General features: G+C 52.0%; 1 protein-coding gene across 1 annotated transcript in view; it reads left to right on the forward strand.

Moving 5' to 3' along the window:
• The window catches only part of SPTBN4 (spectrin beta, non-erythrocytic 4), a 68,912-nt gene that overhangs the window by 31,589 nt on the left and 17,465 nt on the right, over window positions 1-19,858 (forward strand). Inside the window, exons 17-20 of the mRNA XM_037516588.1 lie at window positions 150-352; window positions 3,555-3,645; window positions 6,881-7,027; window positions 8,261-8,524. Coding sequence (XP_037372485.1) covers window positions 150-352; window positions 3,555-3,645; window positions 6,881-7,027; window positions 8,261-8,524 — 705 coding nt within the window. The remainder of the gene's footprint in view (window positions 1-149; window positions 353-3,554; window positions 3,646-6,880; window positions 7,028-8,260; window positions 8,525-19,858) is intronic.

The following is a 19,858-nucleotide window of genomic DNA, read 5'->3' on the forward strand; positions in this document are numbered from 1 at the left end:
CTGTGATGGGACCATGCCCAGCATGTTTGATGCTAGAACTCAGTGAGCAAGGGAGGAGGGAGTGGTGGGAGGCAAGGGGGGGCAGCCTCTCCCAGGTCCTGGAAGGGATGGGTTAACCTGAGCCCCCTCTCCCCCGCCCCCCTTCACAGGAGATGGCCCTGTCGGGTCTGGAGCTCCCAGGCACAGTGGAGTCGGTGGAGGAGGCGTTGAAACAGCACCGGGATTTCCTCACCACGATGGAGCTGAACCAGCAAAAGATGCAGGTGGCCGTGCAAGCTGTAGAGGGCCTGCTGAGGCAGGGCAACATCTATGGGGAGCAGGCCCAGGAGGCTGTGACCCGGATGCTGGAAAAGTAGGTCCCTCAGGCCCCAGGGACATAGGGGGTCAGGCACGGGGGAGGGGTGAGGTGGTCCGGGTTCTGCTTCTTTCCTTCATAATATCTGCTTCTCGGTCCCTTTCTGATTTCTGCTTAATTCCATATTGTTTTGAATTTTATTGCATGGTTTTTTTTTTTTTTTTTTTTTTTTGCAGAAAGGTAACTTGCAGACCCAAAAGGCACACTATTTTCCTAGATACCCCCCATATCTGCCTGCTGATCTGGCTTCTCCTTGGGAAACCCAAGGACATCCCCAACTCCAGCAGGGGAAGGCCTGCCATGGGTTCTGTCCCAGCTTTCCATGGACATATATCCTGCCATACTGACTGTGGGACATTTTGAATAAGCACCTTTGCCTGACCCCAACCACCCAGAGCTCCAGGAAGTGTGTGTGTGTGTGTGTGTGTGCGCGCGCGTATGTGTGCATGCACAAGGGAGCACATGGCTTTCATGGGTCTCTTGCACTTCATTATTCTCTGCTTCTGCGACCATCTGTCTCCTACCACTGCCCTGTCTCTTGCTTGTCCTTGCGCTAACCAAGCAAAGACACTGAGCAGCTGCTATATGCCAGGCACTATTCTAGGCCCAGAACAAAACAGCACCCCCTCCAAAAAAAAAAAAAAAAGTTCAATCCTCAAGGAGAGTCCTTTGTAGGGATTCCTCCAGGCCTACTTCTTTCTCTGAGGTGTTCGCTGTTGCTGCCCCTCCTAGTGACTCCAGCTTTCTCTCTGGCAAGGTCCAGAAGAGATCTGTGACCCTCTTTCTAGGTCATTCCATCTCTTGGAGGGCAGCGAGCACCCCTGGATGCTCCACACCATCCACAGCCTTGAGACCACAACCCCTTTCTGGTCCCAGACTCAGGTGTGCCTTTCCCCTAAATTCATCTGGGGCAACACTGGGGATTCTGACCCAGCGGCTACAAACTTCTGATCTGGTCCCCCCAGTTCAGGGCCTGGGCCCTTCTGTCCTTTATCCCCCATTTTAGAGTCTTTGTTGAATACCGGATGAGAAGGAGGGGCCTGGAGGACTTTTCCTTCTAACTCACACCTTCGTCCCTTGTCCATCATTCATTGCTGCTTTCACTCTATTACTTAGTCATTAATGCCTCTGCCAGATCATCAGGTACTGAGTCTGTGCTTGCTCCAGGCGCTGAAGGGGTCAGGGTTGGGCACACGCAGTCAGCAGAACAGAACATGATTCCTGCCCTCATAGGGTTCATCACTATCTGACGAGGATGGTCCAGAGCCCAGAACAGGCAGGGCTGGGATGGGAGTGGTGCAGGGGCTGTGGGGGTCCACGGGGTATCTGCCCCAGGCTTGGGCTGGGCGAGGCTGGGAACACAGCAGAACAGAGACAGACCCAACCCCTGACTCTGCCCTGGGAGTTCCGCTTATTTACTTGTCCAGGGACAATATCCACATCCCGAGGGGAAGGCTTTTCCTATGCCTCAGAGGGACAGGGCCATGCAGAGTGGGGGGCTGGGCCCTCTGAGGTGGACAAGGCCAGGTTCGAGTCTCAGTCTCACCCAACAACCTGTGAGATTCAGGCAAGTCACTTACTCTGCCTGGCCCAGCCCTGTTTGTGGGGTGTTCTTATCTTCATTTTGCAAGTGATACTCAAAGAGGGTCACTGACTTAACCAAGATCACAGCCTGGAAGGAATTTGAACTCTGCCATTTTCTCACCTTCCCAGAGAGGGTGTTGTCCATTCCCCACCACCCCCATCTCCTTCACTGGAGAGGCTGATTTCAGTTCAGTTCCAGAGGCATTTCCCATTTCCTGGTTCCTAAGCCTGGGGTGGGGGTGGGGGGTAAGGAGTGGGGGGAGTAGCGGGGGGGGGGGGTTTGGGGGGAGGGCCATCAGGAGTTTCTCCCTGGCCTCTTCTGGTTCTCCTTCCAGCTCTGCCTCTGGCTCCCTCTTTCACTTGCTCTGTCTCTGCCTCCACTGATCTCTGTGTTTCCTTCTCTCTCTCTCCCCCTCTGTCTCTCTTGCATTCATACACTCAACAAAAATGTATTGAACACCTGCCGTGTGCCAGGCTTTTTGATCCCCTAGGTACTGGGAATATAGCTGGGAACAAAACAAATATTCTTCATGAAATAACACCCTGGCGGGGAAGACAGACAAGACAAAGATGTAACATAGATAGTGCAGTGGACGGTGTTTGGTGCCAGCAAGAAAATTAAAGAAGGAAGGAAAGCCAGAAAGTGCTGGGGAGAGGTCAGGAGGGCCGAGAAGATGACTTTAGAATCTACAACACTGGGGAGAAGAGCATTCCTGCCAGAGAGAACAGCCTGTGGGGGGCCCGGGGGTGGAAGTGGCCGACTAAGGCACAGCCAGGTGAGACTGTCACAGAGCTAGTGGGGGAAGAGTTAGGAAAGGTGCAGGGTCTGGAAATCCATAGGAGGGTTCTGAGGAAACTGGAGGACTTTGGGAGGATAGTCTTTTCTCTCAGGCTCTCTTTTCTGTCTCCCAGGGCGGGACTGATAGTATCAGGAGAGGCACTCGCCTGAGCTGAAGTGGGATGCCCCCTGCCTCTCCACCAGGGCACTTGGCCCTGCACTGTGCGGCGGCACCTGGGTCCAGCCTGGCCACTGCACTCAGGCCAGCGGCCTAGCTCTCCTGGCCAGTGCTCACCCAGCCTCCGTGTGGTTCCAGCCCCATCTTCCCTCACACCCTGCTGCCCTGCTTCCTTCCCGCTTTCCTTCTCTCCTGTACCCTCTGGCTGTGACTTCTCTGGCATCTTGCCAGTCTCTGCCTGTCTTTCCCTGGGTTGCTCCTGCCCTGACCCTCTCCGTCACACTCCCTCCCTCTGCCTCTTTCTCTCTCCATGCCTGCTGCTTCCTGTCTCTCTGAGTCACTTCTTTCCCTGATTTCTCTCTCCCCTTGAGTTCGCTTTGTCTCTGTTCTGGTAGCTGTCTGTCTTCTCTGTCTGGGTCAGTCAGTCTGTCTGTCTGTCTGTCTCTTCCTCTTTCCAGCTGTCGCTGGCTTTGCCCGGCTGATGTTGTTTGCCTCTCCACCCAGCCCTATCTTGCTTTCTCCTCCTCCTCGCTCTTATATCTGCCCCAGCTCTTACATCTGTTCCCAGCCCTGCCATGTCCAATGCCTTTACAGCTTTACTGTCACTGCCAGCACCCCGGGGCCCAGAATTCCCCCAGCTCTTATCTCCCCATCCCCAGGTGCCAAGAAAACCAACTACGGGCCCATCAGTGGATGCAGAAGCTCCACGACCAACTCGAGCTGCAGCACTTCTTCCGAGACTGCCACGAGGTAGGCTGGGCGCCGCGAATCGCTTCGTGGGGAAGTCAGTGCTCCCCGTCTGGGGCCCGGAGGGGGTGGGGACTAAGTGGGTCGCGGAGAGACGTTCACGCCTCGCCGCCAGGAGGCGCAATGAGCCCAGCCTCAGCGCGCATGCTCCGCGGGCCCTCCCCCGCCCACACGGGCGCCGGGGAGGGAGGGGCCGGGCGCCCCTGGCAACGGCGCGCGCTCGCGCTGACGGGCCCGCGGGGACGCGCGCTGATCCCGCCTTGCTCTTGGGAGGGTCGCGAGAAGTGCCCTGCAGGGGACCGGCGGGAGGGGGTGAGGGCCTGCCGCTCCCCTTCTGCCAGAGATGGGCCAGACCCGAGCCTTGCCCCTTCAAAGGTGTCCAGGAATTAACCTCTGACCCTTTGAGATGAAGTACACCCCCCAAATCAGAGATGGTTCAGGCCCCCTTTCCCGCTGCCTCATCTTCAGAGACACGCCGCCTCATCACCCCCCCAGCCTTCCACAGAATCGGTGCTGGACTTCGAGCTCCCTAGAGATGGCCCGAGTAGAGATGGCCCAGAAACATCTTCCAGACCTCCAAGCAGAGGCTCCCGGCCTCCTCTGTCTGCCTGACCCAAGGTTATTGGCCCCACCTCCATGACGACCCAGTCCCTGGGTTTCCCCAGCCGAAGAGGGTTGAGGGACCTGGCTCCGGCCCCCTCAGCTAGAGACAGTGTGACCCCTTCCACGTGAGCCCCCACAGGCGGCTGTTCTCTCACACCTGAGATGAGCAGGAGCCCCCACACCTCCCCCAGACTCACGCGCATTAGAGATGCGTCCGGGACACCCTCCCCATCTTCCCACTGGAGATTATTCTGGACGGAAGTCTCATAAAAGATGTGCCCGCCTCGCTGCGCCCCCCACATTCCTGCCCTCTGTAGCTGAGGTATCCAGGAATCTGGCCCCCTTCCAGGAGAGATGGCTCAGGGGCCAGCCCCACCTCCAGGAATTGGAGGTGGCCCGGGGTCCACCTCCAGGAGCCGGTCCAGGAGTCCCTCCCCGCTTCCCTGGGACGACTCTGGACCGAGTGCCATCATCCCAGGTGGCGCGGGGCCCGCTTCCACCCCGGGCCTGCGGCGGGCGGCGGCTCCTGCGGGCGGCGAGGAGGCGGGCGTGGAGGCCGGCGGGGGGCGCGCGCGCGCGGGCGGGCGCGCGGCCGCGGCGCGGGGGCGGGGGCGGGGGCGCGCGGCCGCCGGAGCCTCAGCCGTCGCGACCGCAGCCGCTGCCGCCGTCGCAGTGGAGGGGCGAGCCCGCCCGCCCGCCGCAGGGACGCCCCGCCGCCGCCGCCGCCGCTTCAGGTCTCGGGGGCGCCCGGGGGAGGGGGCTGGCGCGCCCCCGCCGGGGCGGGCGGGGAGGGGGCGTGGGCGCGCGCTCGCCCGGCGGGGCCGCGGGAGGGAGGGGCGCGGGCGGCGCGGGGGCGGGGCGGCGCCGCCGGGGACCCCAGCCCCGGGGAAGGGCCGCGGTGCCGGGCGCTGTCCACGGTGCTGCCGCGGGAGGGACGCAGGGGCCGGGTCCCCAGGGAGGGGAGCGCAGAGGGGGGACCCCTGAGGCTGCTCCTGGAGTAATGCGAATTTACCCTGGGGGCTGGAAGGGGTCGCGGCCTCTTTAGGGGGCTCCGCTCTGCATCATGGGGCTCTGAGACTTGCCCTGCTTTCAGCGTGTTGGCATTTACCCCCCTTGGTTCTTGCGGAATCTGTGTTAGTTTTAGATGGTGGGGGCAAACCACTTTGGGGGCGCCTGTTTCGGGCAGTGCGGATCTTGGACTTGCTCTGGGTTTGGGGGACTCTGACTTAGGGACTTTTCCTTGGTTGTTTGGAACTCTGGTTTTGCTGTCAGTGATAAGGGTCCATCACTTTGGGGGGCCTTTCCCTTGGTGATGGGCTACCGGCTCCTTTAGGGGCTTGCTTCACTGTGACTGTGGTTGCCACTGGTGAACTCTTCCCTGTGCGTTGGGCATCTGACCGGGCGCTGGTGTGTGTGTGCGTGTATAAGGGAATCTGAAGCTGTTCTGGACCCCTGGGAGCACATGCTCAGGGGACACAGGGTGGGGTTTGACTAGCTTCGGATTTGTCCTTGGCTATGACTGCATTTGCCTCCGGGGACCGCTGGGCTACAGTCTGGGTTGGGTTTTTTTTTTTTTTTTTTTAGTTGGGAGGAGGAGGATCTTGTGACTGAGCGGGGAGGAGGGAAAGGAGGAGCAAACTGTCCCAGGTGCTAGGTTTGGTCATGAGTGGAGGAAGTTCTGGCAGGGAGGGGAGGAGGGGACAAATCTTATTGGGGCGTGTGGGGGCTCGGATCGCAGCCTTGTGACTGGTCCGGTTCCATGAAAGAGGCCCGCTCTTGGTGCTTACATTTTGGACAACTGGTTCTGTAGTTAGGTTGGGGGACTAGCAGTGGTTTTAGTTTTGGAGGGGGTGATAGCCAGGGAGGTTCTTCCTGATACCTGTCAGGCAGCCTGGGGCTATATTTGGGGGTAGGTTCATTTAAAGAATTAGAAGGCAACCCTGTTGCTGCCGTTTGGGGGGATGGATGGCTTTGAATGGGAGCTAGAACTGGTCATGGTTTGGAGAATTAAGGTCTTGGAGTCCCAGATCTGGATTTGGGATGTCCTGTTGGCTCATCAAGAAAGTTGGGTCTGGGTTGAGGGGGTCATATCTACCCCTGATTGGGGGACTGGTTTGGAGGGAACTAAACTTGGCACTACATGGGAGGTTGTTTAGGGGCTCATCTGGCCATATCAGGGGAACTAGCCCTAGATATAGAGGCTTGATTGATACCTTTAGGAATGGACTGGGGGATCCTGAATTGGCCCTATTGGAGACTGGATCAAAGGGGAGGGTTCTGGGGCTCAATTGGAAATTAGCTAAATTAGGTTGAGGGGGCTTGTTTTAGAAATTTGATTTGACTGTGGGTGAGAAGAGACTGATTGGCCCAGGAATGCTGCCTTGGGGGGCCAATGGAGAGTCGAGAAGGGCTGCCCTGAGGACAGGGGTGCCCATCCACCCATCTCTCCTAGGGCAGAGTTTGAGCTGTCCTCCACCAGTCGTAAAGACATCACTTGCAAAGGTTTTCCATTCCTACCTTCCTCCATTCCCAAAACCTAGCCGCCTAAGCCCTGAACGTGGACCCTTCTGAAGGAGATGGGGGGCTGTGCCAGGCTAGGGGAAACTGGCTGAGCTCCTCCCCCTGTCCTGCACAGCTGGATGGCTGGATCCATGAGAAGATGCTGATGGCGCGAGATGGCACGCGGGAAGATGGCCACAAGCTACATAAGAGATGGCTCCGGCACCAGGCATTTATGGCCGAGCTGGCTCAGAATAAGGAGTGGCTGGAGAAGATCGAGAGGGTGAGGATGCAGAAGGCCCCTCTGTCTGTGCCAGTGCCCGAGGCCTCCAGGGATCCCACATTTACCTCCTCCACCGCCACGCTATCCTGCTGTTCTCACACCTCTGAACTGGTTCAACACATTTCCACATCTCCCAGCTCTGTGGCCTAGGGCGATGCATGTAGCTGCTTTGATCCTCAGTTTGCTCACCTGTAAAATGGCCATCATCTCTTCTGAACGTCGCTCATACCCTCCTGGTTGTTAAATATCTCTTCCTTTTCTGAAAACTCCCCCACGAGCCTTCTTTCCACACCATTTGGAGCATCTCATTGGGAAGGTCAGGTAGACAGGCAGCTCAGCCCTGGGGAAGTGAGGCTTCAAGTGAACTTTGGGTTCCTGCAACCCTGGGTTCTAACTGTGACTCTGCCTGGTTCCAGCTGTGGACCCTTAGGGGATCACACTAGCCTCTCTAAGACTCAGTTGGCTCTGCTTTAAAATGAAGGAAATAATAACCATAATTGCTTTCCTGGGTTCTTGTGCACAAAAAGTGCTTCATGTAAGGCCGGGCACCTGTGAGTGGTAATTACTGTGCTGTTATTTCTCACATGTGACATAACGGCTGTGGCTTCAGGCCACCTAGGAGCTTAACTTTAGTCTTGACAGGACCCACCCAGGGTCCCGGATTTCATTTTAAGCCTCAACCCCCAGGAGTACTCCCTATGCTGACTGAACCCCTATCTATCCTGACTGAACCCCTAGACCTGTGACCCTGGATACCCCCATTCTTTCAAATTCAAACAGAGCCACCCAGCTGGACTTTAAACCCTTAAATGACCATCGCTGTCCCTTACGTGGTGGCTGGTAGACATTCTTGACTGAGTTTAATGGAAGTTCATTCTCTCTGCCTCTCTTGCTCTCCGTCTCTCTTTTCCCTTGTCTGGTTTATGGTTCTCTCATGCTTCTGACTCGTATGCACATCTCTGTGTTCATCACATTGTGATGGTCTGTCTCTCCCTGTCTTCTTCCCACGTCTCTTTTTGTGTCTTTCTGGCTCTTTCCCCACACCTCTGCCTGTCTCGTTTCTCTCTCTTCCCATGCCTTGGTTCCTTCCATCTCTTTGCCTTCATTCATCTTGTTTCTGTCTCTCTGTGTGTCTCCAACGTCTCACCTCTGTCTCTCTGTCCACCCCTCTGTTGCCCCCATATATTTCTGTGCCCCCCTCCTTGCTTTCTGCCTCCCACCTTTCTGGGGCAGGAGGGCCAGCAACTGATGCAGGAGAAGCCAGAGCTGGCACCCTCGGTACGGAAAAAGCTGGGTGAGATTCGGCAGTGCTGGGCCGAGCTGGAGAGCACCACGCAGGCCAAGGCACGGCAGCTCTTTGAGGCCAGCAAGGCCGACCAGCTGGTGCAGAGCTTCGCCGAGCTGGACAAGAAGCTCCTTCACATGGAAAGCCAGCTGCAAGACGTGGACCCGGGTGGGGACCTTGCCACCGTCAACAGCCAGCTCAAGAAGCTACAGGTATGGGCTAGTTGACCCAGGTGGGGGCTTTCTGTGCTCCAGGGGATGAGGGGAGCCCAAATCAGGGTCAGTCCCCACTCAAGGTGTTTCATATAGAGGCGATTTAACACAAGGGTTTATTCCTATGTGTTAGAAGGGCTGGAAGAGCAGAAAGAGGCCATCCAGCTATAGTTACTGTTGGAAGCAGCCAGCGAGCCAAGGGATATGGGAGAGGAAGGATCTAGAGCCAAGAAGCAGGAGCACACCCAGGGTTTTAGAGGGCCCTGACTTTAGTTTCCTGGTTGGAGAAACCAAGGCACAGAAGAGAGATAGAGGAATAGCTTTGACCTAAATAATGGACAATTATGGAGGGCTTCCTCTATCAGGAAGCCTCTCTGCTGAGCTGTCACTGCCCCCCCCCCGCCAAGCAGCTATGGGAGATTATCCCATGTTACCAATGGGGAAACTGAGGCACAGATGGTGAAGCGCCTGGTCCAAGGACACATTGCTAGTTGGTGTCTCCTTTTGGAGTACATAGAGAACAGACATGCTGTCTGCTTTATCTCCAATCCTAGCTTGGCAGCCGGTGGATGCTCAGCATCTGCCTCTGATGTGAGTGACTCAAGTCAAGTGTAGGCTTTGCTACTTACCTCCCAAGGTCTGGCAGCTCTGCCTCTAGTGCCAGGAACCCTGCCTGACCTTGACTGACTGGAAACCCAGGTTCTCTGAGGTGAACTTACTGGCCCAGGGTAGCACATGGAGAGCCTGCGTTCAAGTCCATGTCCTTCTCCGCTTCGCCGCTCCTTGGCATACCTGTGTAGTCATCCTGCTGACATGCTTGGCATAGTGTCTAACAGGGAAAAACAGTTGACTAATGATAAAGGCATAAGCACACTAACTAGTAGTCATTTATCTCAGCAGCAAATCTTTATTGAGAATCTACTATGTGCCAGGCGCTTTTCTTGGTGCTGGATTAAAGCTGTGGGCAACACAGCAAATCACGACCCTCATGGGGCTCACACCACGCGGGAGACAGACAAAGGATCAGAAAGACAAACAGACCTGAATATGATGCCGGTGAGGTCATTGCTATATATACACACCACTGGTTCCCGAATGCTGTGGCCTTCAGGATTCTTTCCTGACAAATCATTGAGATCCCCAGAGAGCTTTGGTTTGTGTGCAGTGTGCGTGTCCATATTTACTATATTAAAAATTAAAACCAAGAAATATTTAAAATATTGATTCATTTAAAAACAACAATAATAAATCAATCACTACCACCTCTCAGGTCAAAGACTCTCAGCAAGTCTCAACCAGAATAAATGTAAAGCCAACCACACTTACACCTATCAGAGCCCAGCTGCTAAAAAGCAGCATAAAAGAACACCCCCACCAAAAAAAAGGCTAGAGGAAATATACGCTTTACATATGAAGGAAACCATGATGTTGATTATGACATTCTTGTCTTTAACAGTAATAAAGGGCAAAAGCAAATGTATGCCATCTTTAAATTAAGGGGAGACATCCATCCAGAATTTCATATCAAATGAAAATACCATTTAGAAAAGGAAGAGGAAAGAAGTATTTTTCAGATAAACAAAAATGAAGATTTGTTACCCACTGACCTTTAGTAAAAGAAATGCTAAAAATTGGTCTTGAGACTGAAAGGAAATGGTCTGGATATATTTCAGCTCTAGAGAAAGAGTCGAAGAGTGCTGGTATTATAAAATGGAATTTTTTCTCTGTCATTTCCTTAGAAGACAACTCTGTGTTTTAAGACAAATGAACGTATAAAATCAGCTCTGTCACCCGTATAGAAGTAGAACAACGATACCAGTAGCATGCATGACAGGACTGAGAAATGGAATTATATTACATTGTAAGGTTATTGCATGTGCCACGTGGGTCACATGGAGTGTCAGGGTGATGTGATGATGTGATGATATGAGATGGTGAACGATTAACTTGAGTAGATTTTTTGAAGGAACTTTTCATGTTAGCATAAAAATAAACCCGTCACATACTAACCCCAAAAGTCTCCTTTGTGAAGAAGGATTATTATTTTACAAAAAAAAAAAAAAGTAATTGGGAGGGAGACAGGCATTTTTTTCAGTGTCGTGACTCTTCTTCATGAGGCTGAGGCCTCATGCCTGCTTCTGCTTTCAGTCTGTGGCTGTGGCGCTGGTCCTGTGGCCCCGCAACACCCCGTGTGCATTCGGGAAGGAATGTGAGTGATAAAGACAAATACCACTTTAGTATTTTTATTCAAATAATTGTAACTTTGCAGACCCCCCAAAAAGATAATAGGGTCAGGCCTCCCTGGTGGCGCAAGAGGTTAAGACGCAGCGCTGTGAAGCTATCTGCAACCACTGTAGCACAAGTTCAATCCCCAGCCAGGGAGCTACCCACATGGCACAGCAGACCTCTCCTGTCTCGCCTACTGCTCCCCTCAGCAGTGTGTTTCAGTAGATCCACCTGTTCTGCTTCTTACTCTGTCTGGTGAATCCTCTCGCCCCCCCCCCCGCCCCATCTCTGGCCTGCACTCCAGCTTTTGTATGCATAAATAAATCTTTTAAAAAAAGATTATGGGGTCCCCCCCCAGAGCTCCCCAGACCACACTTTGAGAAACACAGTTATATGCTCTGTGCCAGGCCCTGGTAACTCCTAGGAGGAGCTGCTGTGGTCGTCCTCGGTACCCAAGAGGAAGCCACAGCGAGAAAAGATCCGTGGCTCCACCAGGGTCACACAGCTGCCACACAGCCACTCAGGGCCATGTTTGGTTCCTGTGCACCCTCTTCCTTTGATGCCCCCAGACCGCAGTAGGAAAGCTGGCCCTTGCGCTGGCCTCTGAGAAACTAATCGTGCCTAAGGTCCAGGCCCCATTGGCCAGGCAGGCTATGGACGCACGGCCTATCTTGGCCCCAAGCCTTCTCTGGGGCGTCATGCAGAGACAAGCGGTCACCCAGATGGTCAGACACAGCAGGGAGAAGGCAGTGTGAGCAGCCAGGGTGGAGTGAGACAGGCCCAGGCAGTGGAGGCAGGCAGACCTGGGTTGAAATACCAGCCAGGTCACAAGGCTAGCCCCTCTCCAGCAGTCATCAGTGTGGGTCTCCCAGGGCCAGGTGAGATGTGCACTGGGAAGAAATGGGGATCTGGTGGCACAATGGAAATCTGTCCCTGGTGGCACAAGGGATTAAGCAACACACTATGAAGCAATCCGCAGCATCTGCAGCACGAATTCGATCCCCAGCTGGCCAGGAGCAACCCACATGGCGCAGCAGACCTCTCCTGACTTGCCCGCTGCTCCCCTCAGCAGTGTATTTCAGTCAGTCTGCCTGTTCTGCTCCCTACTCTGTCTCTAATAAATCCTCTCATCCCTCCCCCCAACATCTCTGTCCTGTACCCCAGCTCTGTATGCATAAATAAATCTTTAAAAAAAAAAAAGAAATGGGGATCTGTGACTGCCAGGGTCTCACCCAGAAACAGAAGGCTTGGCCCACAGTGTGAGGAGAATTTAGCAAGAGTGTTGACCAAGGTCTGAGCAGGGGTTGGGGAGTCACAGGGGCACGCAGTGGAGTGGGGCCTGCAGCCAGAGCCTCAGTCACCAACTACCATGGCTTCAGGGGGAGCCAGGAAATGACCCGCATCCCTTCCTCACAGTCCAGGCCCAGTCTCTGCTGGCTCCCCTTAGTCCAGCCAGGACTGACTCTGTGGGTGTGTGCTCTGTGCACTGTCAGGATCTCACACTTGGTTTGGTGCTCTGCCATCGCTCTCTTGAAATGCTTAGTACTCTGAACAAGGGGTGCTGCATTTTCCTTTTTGCACTCGGCCCTGCAAGTTAGGTATCTGGTCCTGAGCCCAACCGACCCGGAAGCCTGAAGGCAGGAGGCTGGTGGATGCATCACCCTCTGCCCCATGGGGCATCCGAAGACAGCTCCCACTGTCGCTGGGATTATTCACCATTTTAGCGCAGTTGCTGACTCTCTCCTGCAGCTTGTGGTGGGAGGGGTGATGGCACAGATTGGGGGCTGAAGGGGGCTTGTTATGCATCATAGCTCCGCCCAGGTGGCCTTGCCTCTGACTCTGAACCTCAGGTGCCTCCCTGGTGCAGTGGGTGGGACCCTAATACTAAGCCACCTTTTAACAGTGGGATGCTGGGAGGCAGTGCCCCCTCGCGGTCAAGGCCGTGGAGGCTGGAGGCTGGCTGCCTGGGGTCAAGGCCTGGCTCTGTGACTTACCTACCTACCACCTGGGTGACCTGGAACTGATTTCTCTCTCTGCCTCAGTTTCTTTTCCAGTAAAGTGGGCCTCATAGTAGTACTGACCTGTGGACATTGTTGGGATGATGGGTCCTAATGCATGAAGCAGTTTCAGAATTGCTGATCTGATAAATCTAAGATTCGGTTTGTGTTCACAGGTTTTATTATTTTTTTTTAAGATTTATTTATTTATGCATACAAGAACTGGGGTGTAAGCCAGAGGTACAGGGGGTGAGAGGGTTCACCAGAGACAGAGTGGGGTGCAGAACAGGCAGATCGACTGAAATACACTGCTGAGGGGAGCAGCGGGTGAGACAGGAGACGTCTACTGAGCCATGTGAGTAGCTCCCTGGCCGGCCAGGGATCGAACTTGTGCTGCCGTGGCTGGTGATAGCTTGATAGCGCTGTTTTTTAACCCCTGTGCCACCAGGGAGGCCTTGTGTTCACAGGTTTTAAATTGAATCACCCAATCGCCCACTATATTCTTAAGTTTGCTTTTCCTCATCTTGGGTCTGATTATGTTATTATGTGAAATAATTGTTTCATCTGTATTCCATTTTAGGCACCCCGCCCCCTGCTTTTTAAAAATGTATTGGGAGGGGGGTGATAAAGGAGACATTAATTGACCATTGGATGACCCAGGTTTGAGCTGCATAGATCCATTTAAACGTGGATTTTTTTTCTATCTACGGCTTCCACATTCATGGATTCAGTCCATCTGGGATGTCGGTTGGTTGAGTCCGAGGGTCTGGAGCCTGTGAGTCTGGAGGACCGATTATAAGTTATGCAGGGATGTTTGACTTCGGGGTCAGCGTCTCTGACTCTGGTGGAGTTTAAGGGCCCACTGTGGTGGTCAGAGTTAGAATCAGCTTCAGTTCGCCTGATCTTGCCAAGTTGCTTGCCGGAGTCCTGAAGACCATGAATGCTCATGTGTTGCAACAAGAAGTCCCTGTTTCTTCCTGTAGTTGCCAACTTGCTGTTGTCAGAATGTTTAGATTTTTCTCCTGGTGCATGGGAGTGGTATCTCGCTGTGGGGTTTGCCTTCGCGTTTTCTCAGGTAATGTGGGCTTGAACATCCTATCTTTCTTTTTGAGCCATTTGCATTTCAGAGGGAGTATTGGGGGGTGGGGGGCATCCTGCTCTTGCCTCGGGGGTGGGGGGTTATCTCCACAAAGCCCAGGAGACCATGAGGGTGTTGAAGGGAGACTGAGGCCCACAGGAGCCAGGACTGGCTCTGGTTGGTGATGGGGGACAGTGGCAGGCCCAGCAGAGAACACCTGGGCCCTTTCCCCAGCAGAGGGAGCCCAAGGCAGGGAGAGACTCCGTGGGAGACTCAGGGAGGTTCATTGGGCCCCCAGATGGAGCCCAGCTGGGCCTCAGGAGCTGTGGCTGGGGAGAGGAGGGGCCTCTGGAGGCCCCTCTGTCCCGTGGGGCCTGCCTGAGAGCCCAGACCCTGAACACATGCAGGAGGGAGGGAAGCTGCCTCCAGTCTAGCACATTCTGGGGTGCCCCGGAGCCCGGCTGACCTCGGGGCTTGAGGTGGTGTGGGCGTATGTGATGTGCCCTCCCCCTGCCTCTCTCCAGTTCTTCCCCCAGTTCTTCTTCTTCTGTCTTTGTGTCTCTTTATTTCTTTCTCTCTCCCCTCTGTGTGTCTCTTGTCATTTCCGTTCTCCATCTCTGCTTCCTTCCTTGGCCGCATCTCTCCCCTTGTCCTCCTGGGGTCCTTCCCCACCCCTGCCCCAGCCGCCCGCCACAGGCTTCCCGGGACCCCACCTGCCAGGTCTAAGCCATATGACCCTGGCTCCTCTCCCGGGGCCTCCTGCCCAACTGTCTTTTCTGCCTGAGGGAGCAGATGGTGGAGTCCTGAGCCCCCACTTTCCCAGTCCTCTGGGGCCTGACCAGCTGGTCTAGCTCATCCACTGGCTTCTGCTTGGGAGGGGGAGTCTAGTCTCCTGCCGTCGGCGGTAGACTAGCGAGGGGGAACACACCAGAAGCTTTGCAGCTGCTGGGCTGAGTCCCTGCGGACGCTTTAGCTCCCCCGCCCTATCCATGCTCCTCTTCTGGCCCAAGAAGTGCCTCCGCTTCCCCTTTCACTCTTTGTCCCCCATTTCTTTAACCATCTTGGCTGGGTGAACCCAGATTGGGGAGCTACACAACCCAGGGTTTGAATCCCTATTCCACTACCATGTGACCAAGGGCAAGTGACCCCACCTTCCCAAGCCCCCTGTTGTCCCCAATTATAGAGAAGCACGGGGTTTTGGGGTTCTGTGCTCCTGGGTTCTGATTTGGGCGCTGGAAATTTTTAGTCTGGATCAGGGATTGTGCCTCTCTGAGCCTCAGTTTCCTCATCTGGAAAATGGGAGGCCAGCAAGGGAGCTCTGGGTCAGAATCAGGTTGACCTGGGGAGCAGGGCCAGCACCGTGGCGCTAGCACCTGAGACTTTTTGGGGAAGCAGGCTCTGTTTTTGTGGGTGTTTTTTTTAATTAAAATTTTTTCCTTTTTTTTTTTACCTTCAATGTCTTAAAATTTTGATATATAATTTCATACCATACAATACACACTTTTAAAATGTATAATTCAGTGGCTTTTAGTATGTTTGCAGAGCTGAATGATTCACCATCTAATTCCAGAACATTGTCAGCACCCCCCAAAAAATCTCGTTCCTATTAGCTTCCTCTACTAACACTCTCCCTTGACAACCTATTTTCTGTCCCTATAGATTTTTTTATATGACATGTTTTTTATATGAAATGTTTTCCACATTTCATATAAACAGGGGCTGTACCTTAGATGACCCGTTGTGTCTGGCTTCTCTCTTTAAACATAACGTTTTCCAGAATCATCCGTGTTGTGTTGTAAGATGTATGCGAACTTCACGGTCCCTCTGGCTTTAATATTTAAAGCTAGTTTAATCTTTTACAGGTTAATTTTTTTAGGATTTATTTATTTATGCATATGAGAGCTGGGGTTCAGGCCAGAGGTGCAGGGGGTGAGAGGAATCACCAAGACAGAGTAGGGAGCAGAACAGGCAGATCTACTGACATGCACTGCTGAGGAGAGCAGCTGGCGAGACAGAGAGGTCTGCTGTGCCATGTGGGTCACCTCCCAGGCAGGCCAGGGAATCGAACTCATGCTGCAAAGGCTGGCCATAGCTTGATAGTGCTGTCTTTAACCCCTTCGCCACCAGGGAGCCCCCCCCCAGGTTAATTTTTAGTATCTTGTCAAGTGCCCAGAGCAATGCCCAGCACCAAGCCAACTTCAGGTTGCCTTGTCTGTTACTGCTGTTAAGTTGTGGTCAGAAGTTAGAAGAGAAGGTATCGTGAAAGTTTGTTTCCCCCTCCACACACTGTCCCACTCCCCAGAGGTGTGACCGCTCTCAGCTTCTCTTTCCTTCCAGAAATATCCCAGGCACACACGCATGCAGACCAGACTGCAGCTTTTCTTTTTCACTTGACGGAACATCCTAGGCATCCTTCCTCCTCTGCATATATGGACATACGCTGTTCTTTCAAACTGTTGCATGTCCAGGAGATGCTTTGACAACTTGTCTTTAACCAGCTTTCTCTTGAGAGACCTTTGGGCTGTTTCCAGTCTTCTGCTACTATAACTGGTGTCTCGATGGACATCCTTGGGTATCCAAGCCCATGTGCAAGTGTTTCTGTAGAAAGTGGTCTTCAGGGCCTCCCTGATGGCGCAAGGGATTAAGCATAGCACTGTGAAGCTATCTTCAGCCTCTGCAGCACAAGTTCCATCCGTGGCCTGCCAGGGAGCTACCCATATGGCACAGCAGACTCTCCTGTCTCGCCTGCTGCTCCCCTCTGCAGTGTATTTCAGTCAGTCTGCCTGTTCTGTTCCCTACTCTATCTTGGTGAATCCTCTTATGCCCTGCACCTCTGGCCTCTACCCCAGCTCTTGTCTGCATAAATAAATCAATCTTTAAAAAAGAGAGAAAGTGGTCCTCAAAGTGAAACTTGTGGGCCAAAAGGTCTATGCATTGAAATTGTTGATAGACTCACCAAGTATGCTCCTGAATACTTGGGGGTGGCAGTGCACACCCCCACCCATCTCCTCACACCATCCACATGGCATGTTACTAAGCTTTGTTATCTCTGCTAATCTGCGAGGGGATGGATACTGTCTTGTGGTTGTTTTAATTTGCATCTCCCTTAATCTTCCTGAAGTAGACTGAACACCTTTCATTCCTGTCTCCTTTGCCCATGTTTGCAGGAAAGGACACGTGTTAAAATGGGGTGTTGGAAATACGTGGCATTTTTGCAGAAGTAGAAAAGTGCCCTTCCCTGGGATTATTCCATCTCAGGTCCCACGGCCACTTGCTGGAGAGGTTGTGGAGGGGTTTTCATCGATCAGGAACTGGAACTTATAACCTTGACATTTCTGACTATATTTAAGAGTTTCCTCGATTCTAATGCATTTTTCTGTACACACCACTACAGTGTGTTCTTGGCGGAAAGGGTTTTGGGGTGACTTTCATTTTTATTTGATTTCTGCAGCTTGTAATTGTGCCTTTTAAGTTCCAGCTTACACAGTTTTGACTTGTTATCATGTTTGATTTTTGTTTATGATTCCTACAGATTGTGAACTGTATCAGATGTGACTCTTTGGGTGTAGTTTATAGAACTTCAACTCAAGTTGACTTCAGCTTAAAGGGGGCATTATTGTCTCACATGGCTAAAAATCCAGGAGGTACCCTATTTGGGGCATGACTGGAGTGGTTACTCAAATAATGTCTTTAGGAACCTCCTACTTCTGGCTCCTGCATTCTCTGGTGTTGGTCCCATTAACCTATTCCCTCCTGGTGGCAAAATGGCCCCACAGCACCCCCAGAGCTACACCTACCTTCTTAGGAACCCCATGGAAAAGAGAACATCCCTTCTGGGCTCACACACTTTTTCACCAAAGGTTTGCAAGAGTTTTTATTGGCTGTCTTAGGTCATATGCCATCTCTGACCCAATCTTTGTGGCCAGGGTGATTAAGTGTTTCATTGACCAGGGCTGTGAGGGAATGGCCATTCTTGGACCACAGAGTTTCATCAACACCTCAAGAAGTGGGAAGAGTTTTTATTGGACCGGCTTAGGTCACATGACCTCCTTGAGTCAATCCCTATGGCCAGAGTGATTTCAGTGTTCTGATTGCTCAACTTGGGTCAGGTGACCTCTCTTGGACCTCTACTTTTTTTTTTTTTTAGATTTATTTATTATACATACACGAGATGGGGTAGAGGCCAAAGATGAGGGGGTGAGAGGATTCACCAGAGACAGAGAGCGGAACATAACAGGCAGATGTACTGAATGAAGTACACTGCTGAGGGGAGCAGCAGGCAGGCGAGTTAAGAGAGGTCTGCTGCGCCATGTGGATTGCTCCCTGGTGGGCCAGGAATCGAACTCATGCTGCAGAGGTTGCGGATTGCTTCATAGTGCAGTGCTTAATCCCTTTCACCACCAGGGAGACCCGGGACCTCTAAGTTTAATTAGTCCCTCCGGAAGCTCGGGGCCTGAGTGAGATGCTTCAAAGAAAAAGCCAGCCATTGGCTGGCCAAACCAATAAGTTAGCACTAAAAACCTTGGAACAGAAGTCTTGACTTGGTCCTTGAATCTGGGGTGCAGTCTTTCGCTGTAATCTGTTACCATTTAATTTCTTATTGTTTAGTTTACTTTTCTAGCTTTCCCTCATCTGTTTAGAATCATGCAAATAATACATGAAGGCATCCTTTTGGTAAACAATCTTACCCACCTAGAAGTCTTCGATGAGACATAAAGTCCCCCCATCTCTCAATTCCACACCCCAAAGGGAACCTCAGCTATTACTTGGTGTGCATTCTTCTAGACCGCTTCCTATGCTTTTTAAAATGTACCGAGCATGAATTTTTATGTGTCATTTATTTGATTTGTTCTTCATGTTTCATTTAATTTTTTGAATGAACATATTTTATGGTTCAGACATCAAAAACATAAAAATCCCATGTGAAAAATCTCTTCTTCATCCCTCTCTTCCTCCACTGAGTTCTCATACCCCCCGGTAGGTACCATCTGTTACTAATTCCTTGTGTATTCCGGGGAATTTATATGCATGTGCAAAAATATATTTTCATATGTATGTTCTAAATTGCTTTTTCCTTTTAAGAATAAGTCTTGGCTATTATGCCAAACTGATGTGGATTTATTTAACCATTTCACTCTTGATGGGTTTCGAGATTGTCTCCAATGCTTTCGCATATAAACTCAGGTACCATGAGCTGTTTGGACAAATATCTCTGCCACAATAAACATCCTTAGACAAACAATGTCATGCAAATGTGCCACTATTTTTAAGATGTATTCCTAGAAGAAAAAGTGCAAATGCTGGTCAATGTGTGTGCACATTTGCATTTTGATAGAACCTGCCAAGCTGCCTTCCAAAAAGGCTTGGCCAACTCATGCCATCATCCAGAGAGACTGTGTATGCCCATCTCCCTGCATTTTTGCCAACACTAGGTTTTATTGATCTTTTATATTTTTGCCAATTGATGAACAGAAAAGGATACTTTGTTGTAACTGGTATTTTCCTAGTGATCATAGACACTGGGTATCTTTTATAGGCCTGCTTTTTCTTGCCAGGTCACATCTGATGTTCGTTTCTTTTTGGGGACAGGCTTTTTTCTTTGCTGATGTGATTCACTTGTGCATTGAGCACGGCACAGTTGAAGGCCTGTTATATGCCATACCCTGTTGTACACACTCAGGAATACAGCAACGAAGTGACACAGCCTCTGCCCTCAGGATGCTCATATTCTAGCAGCAGGAGACTGGTCAATACACATGTAAAAACAGTTATGTGATGGTGGTAAAAGCAAGCAGGAGAAAGGGGGATTCTTCATTAAAGGAACTGGCTCCTTGCCTTAATTCATATTAACTGGTATTTTTTTTTTCAGCTTGTCATTTGCCTTCTAACTGCATCTAGAACTTTTGGTTGATGCCACCATTTCTTAAAAAATGTGGTCAAATTTATAAACCTTTTCCTATGTGGTTGTTATGCATGGAAAGATTCTCTAAGATTATAAAAGCTTCTGCCCAGGTCTTCTTCTAGGGCCTTGTG

The sequence above is a fragment of the Talpa occidentalis genome, unplaced genomic scaffold (genome assembly GCF_014898055.3).
Source record: "Talpa occidentalis isolate TD23 unplaced genomic scaffold, MPIMG_talOcc4v2.1 talOcc4.17, whole genome shotgun sequence".
Lineage (NCBI taxonomy): Eukaryota > Metazoa > Chordata > Mammalia > Eulipotyphla > Talpidae > Talpa > Talpa occidentalis.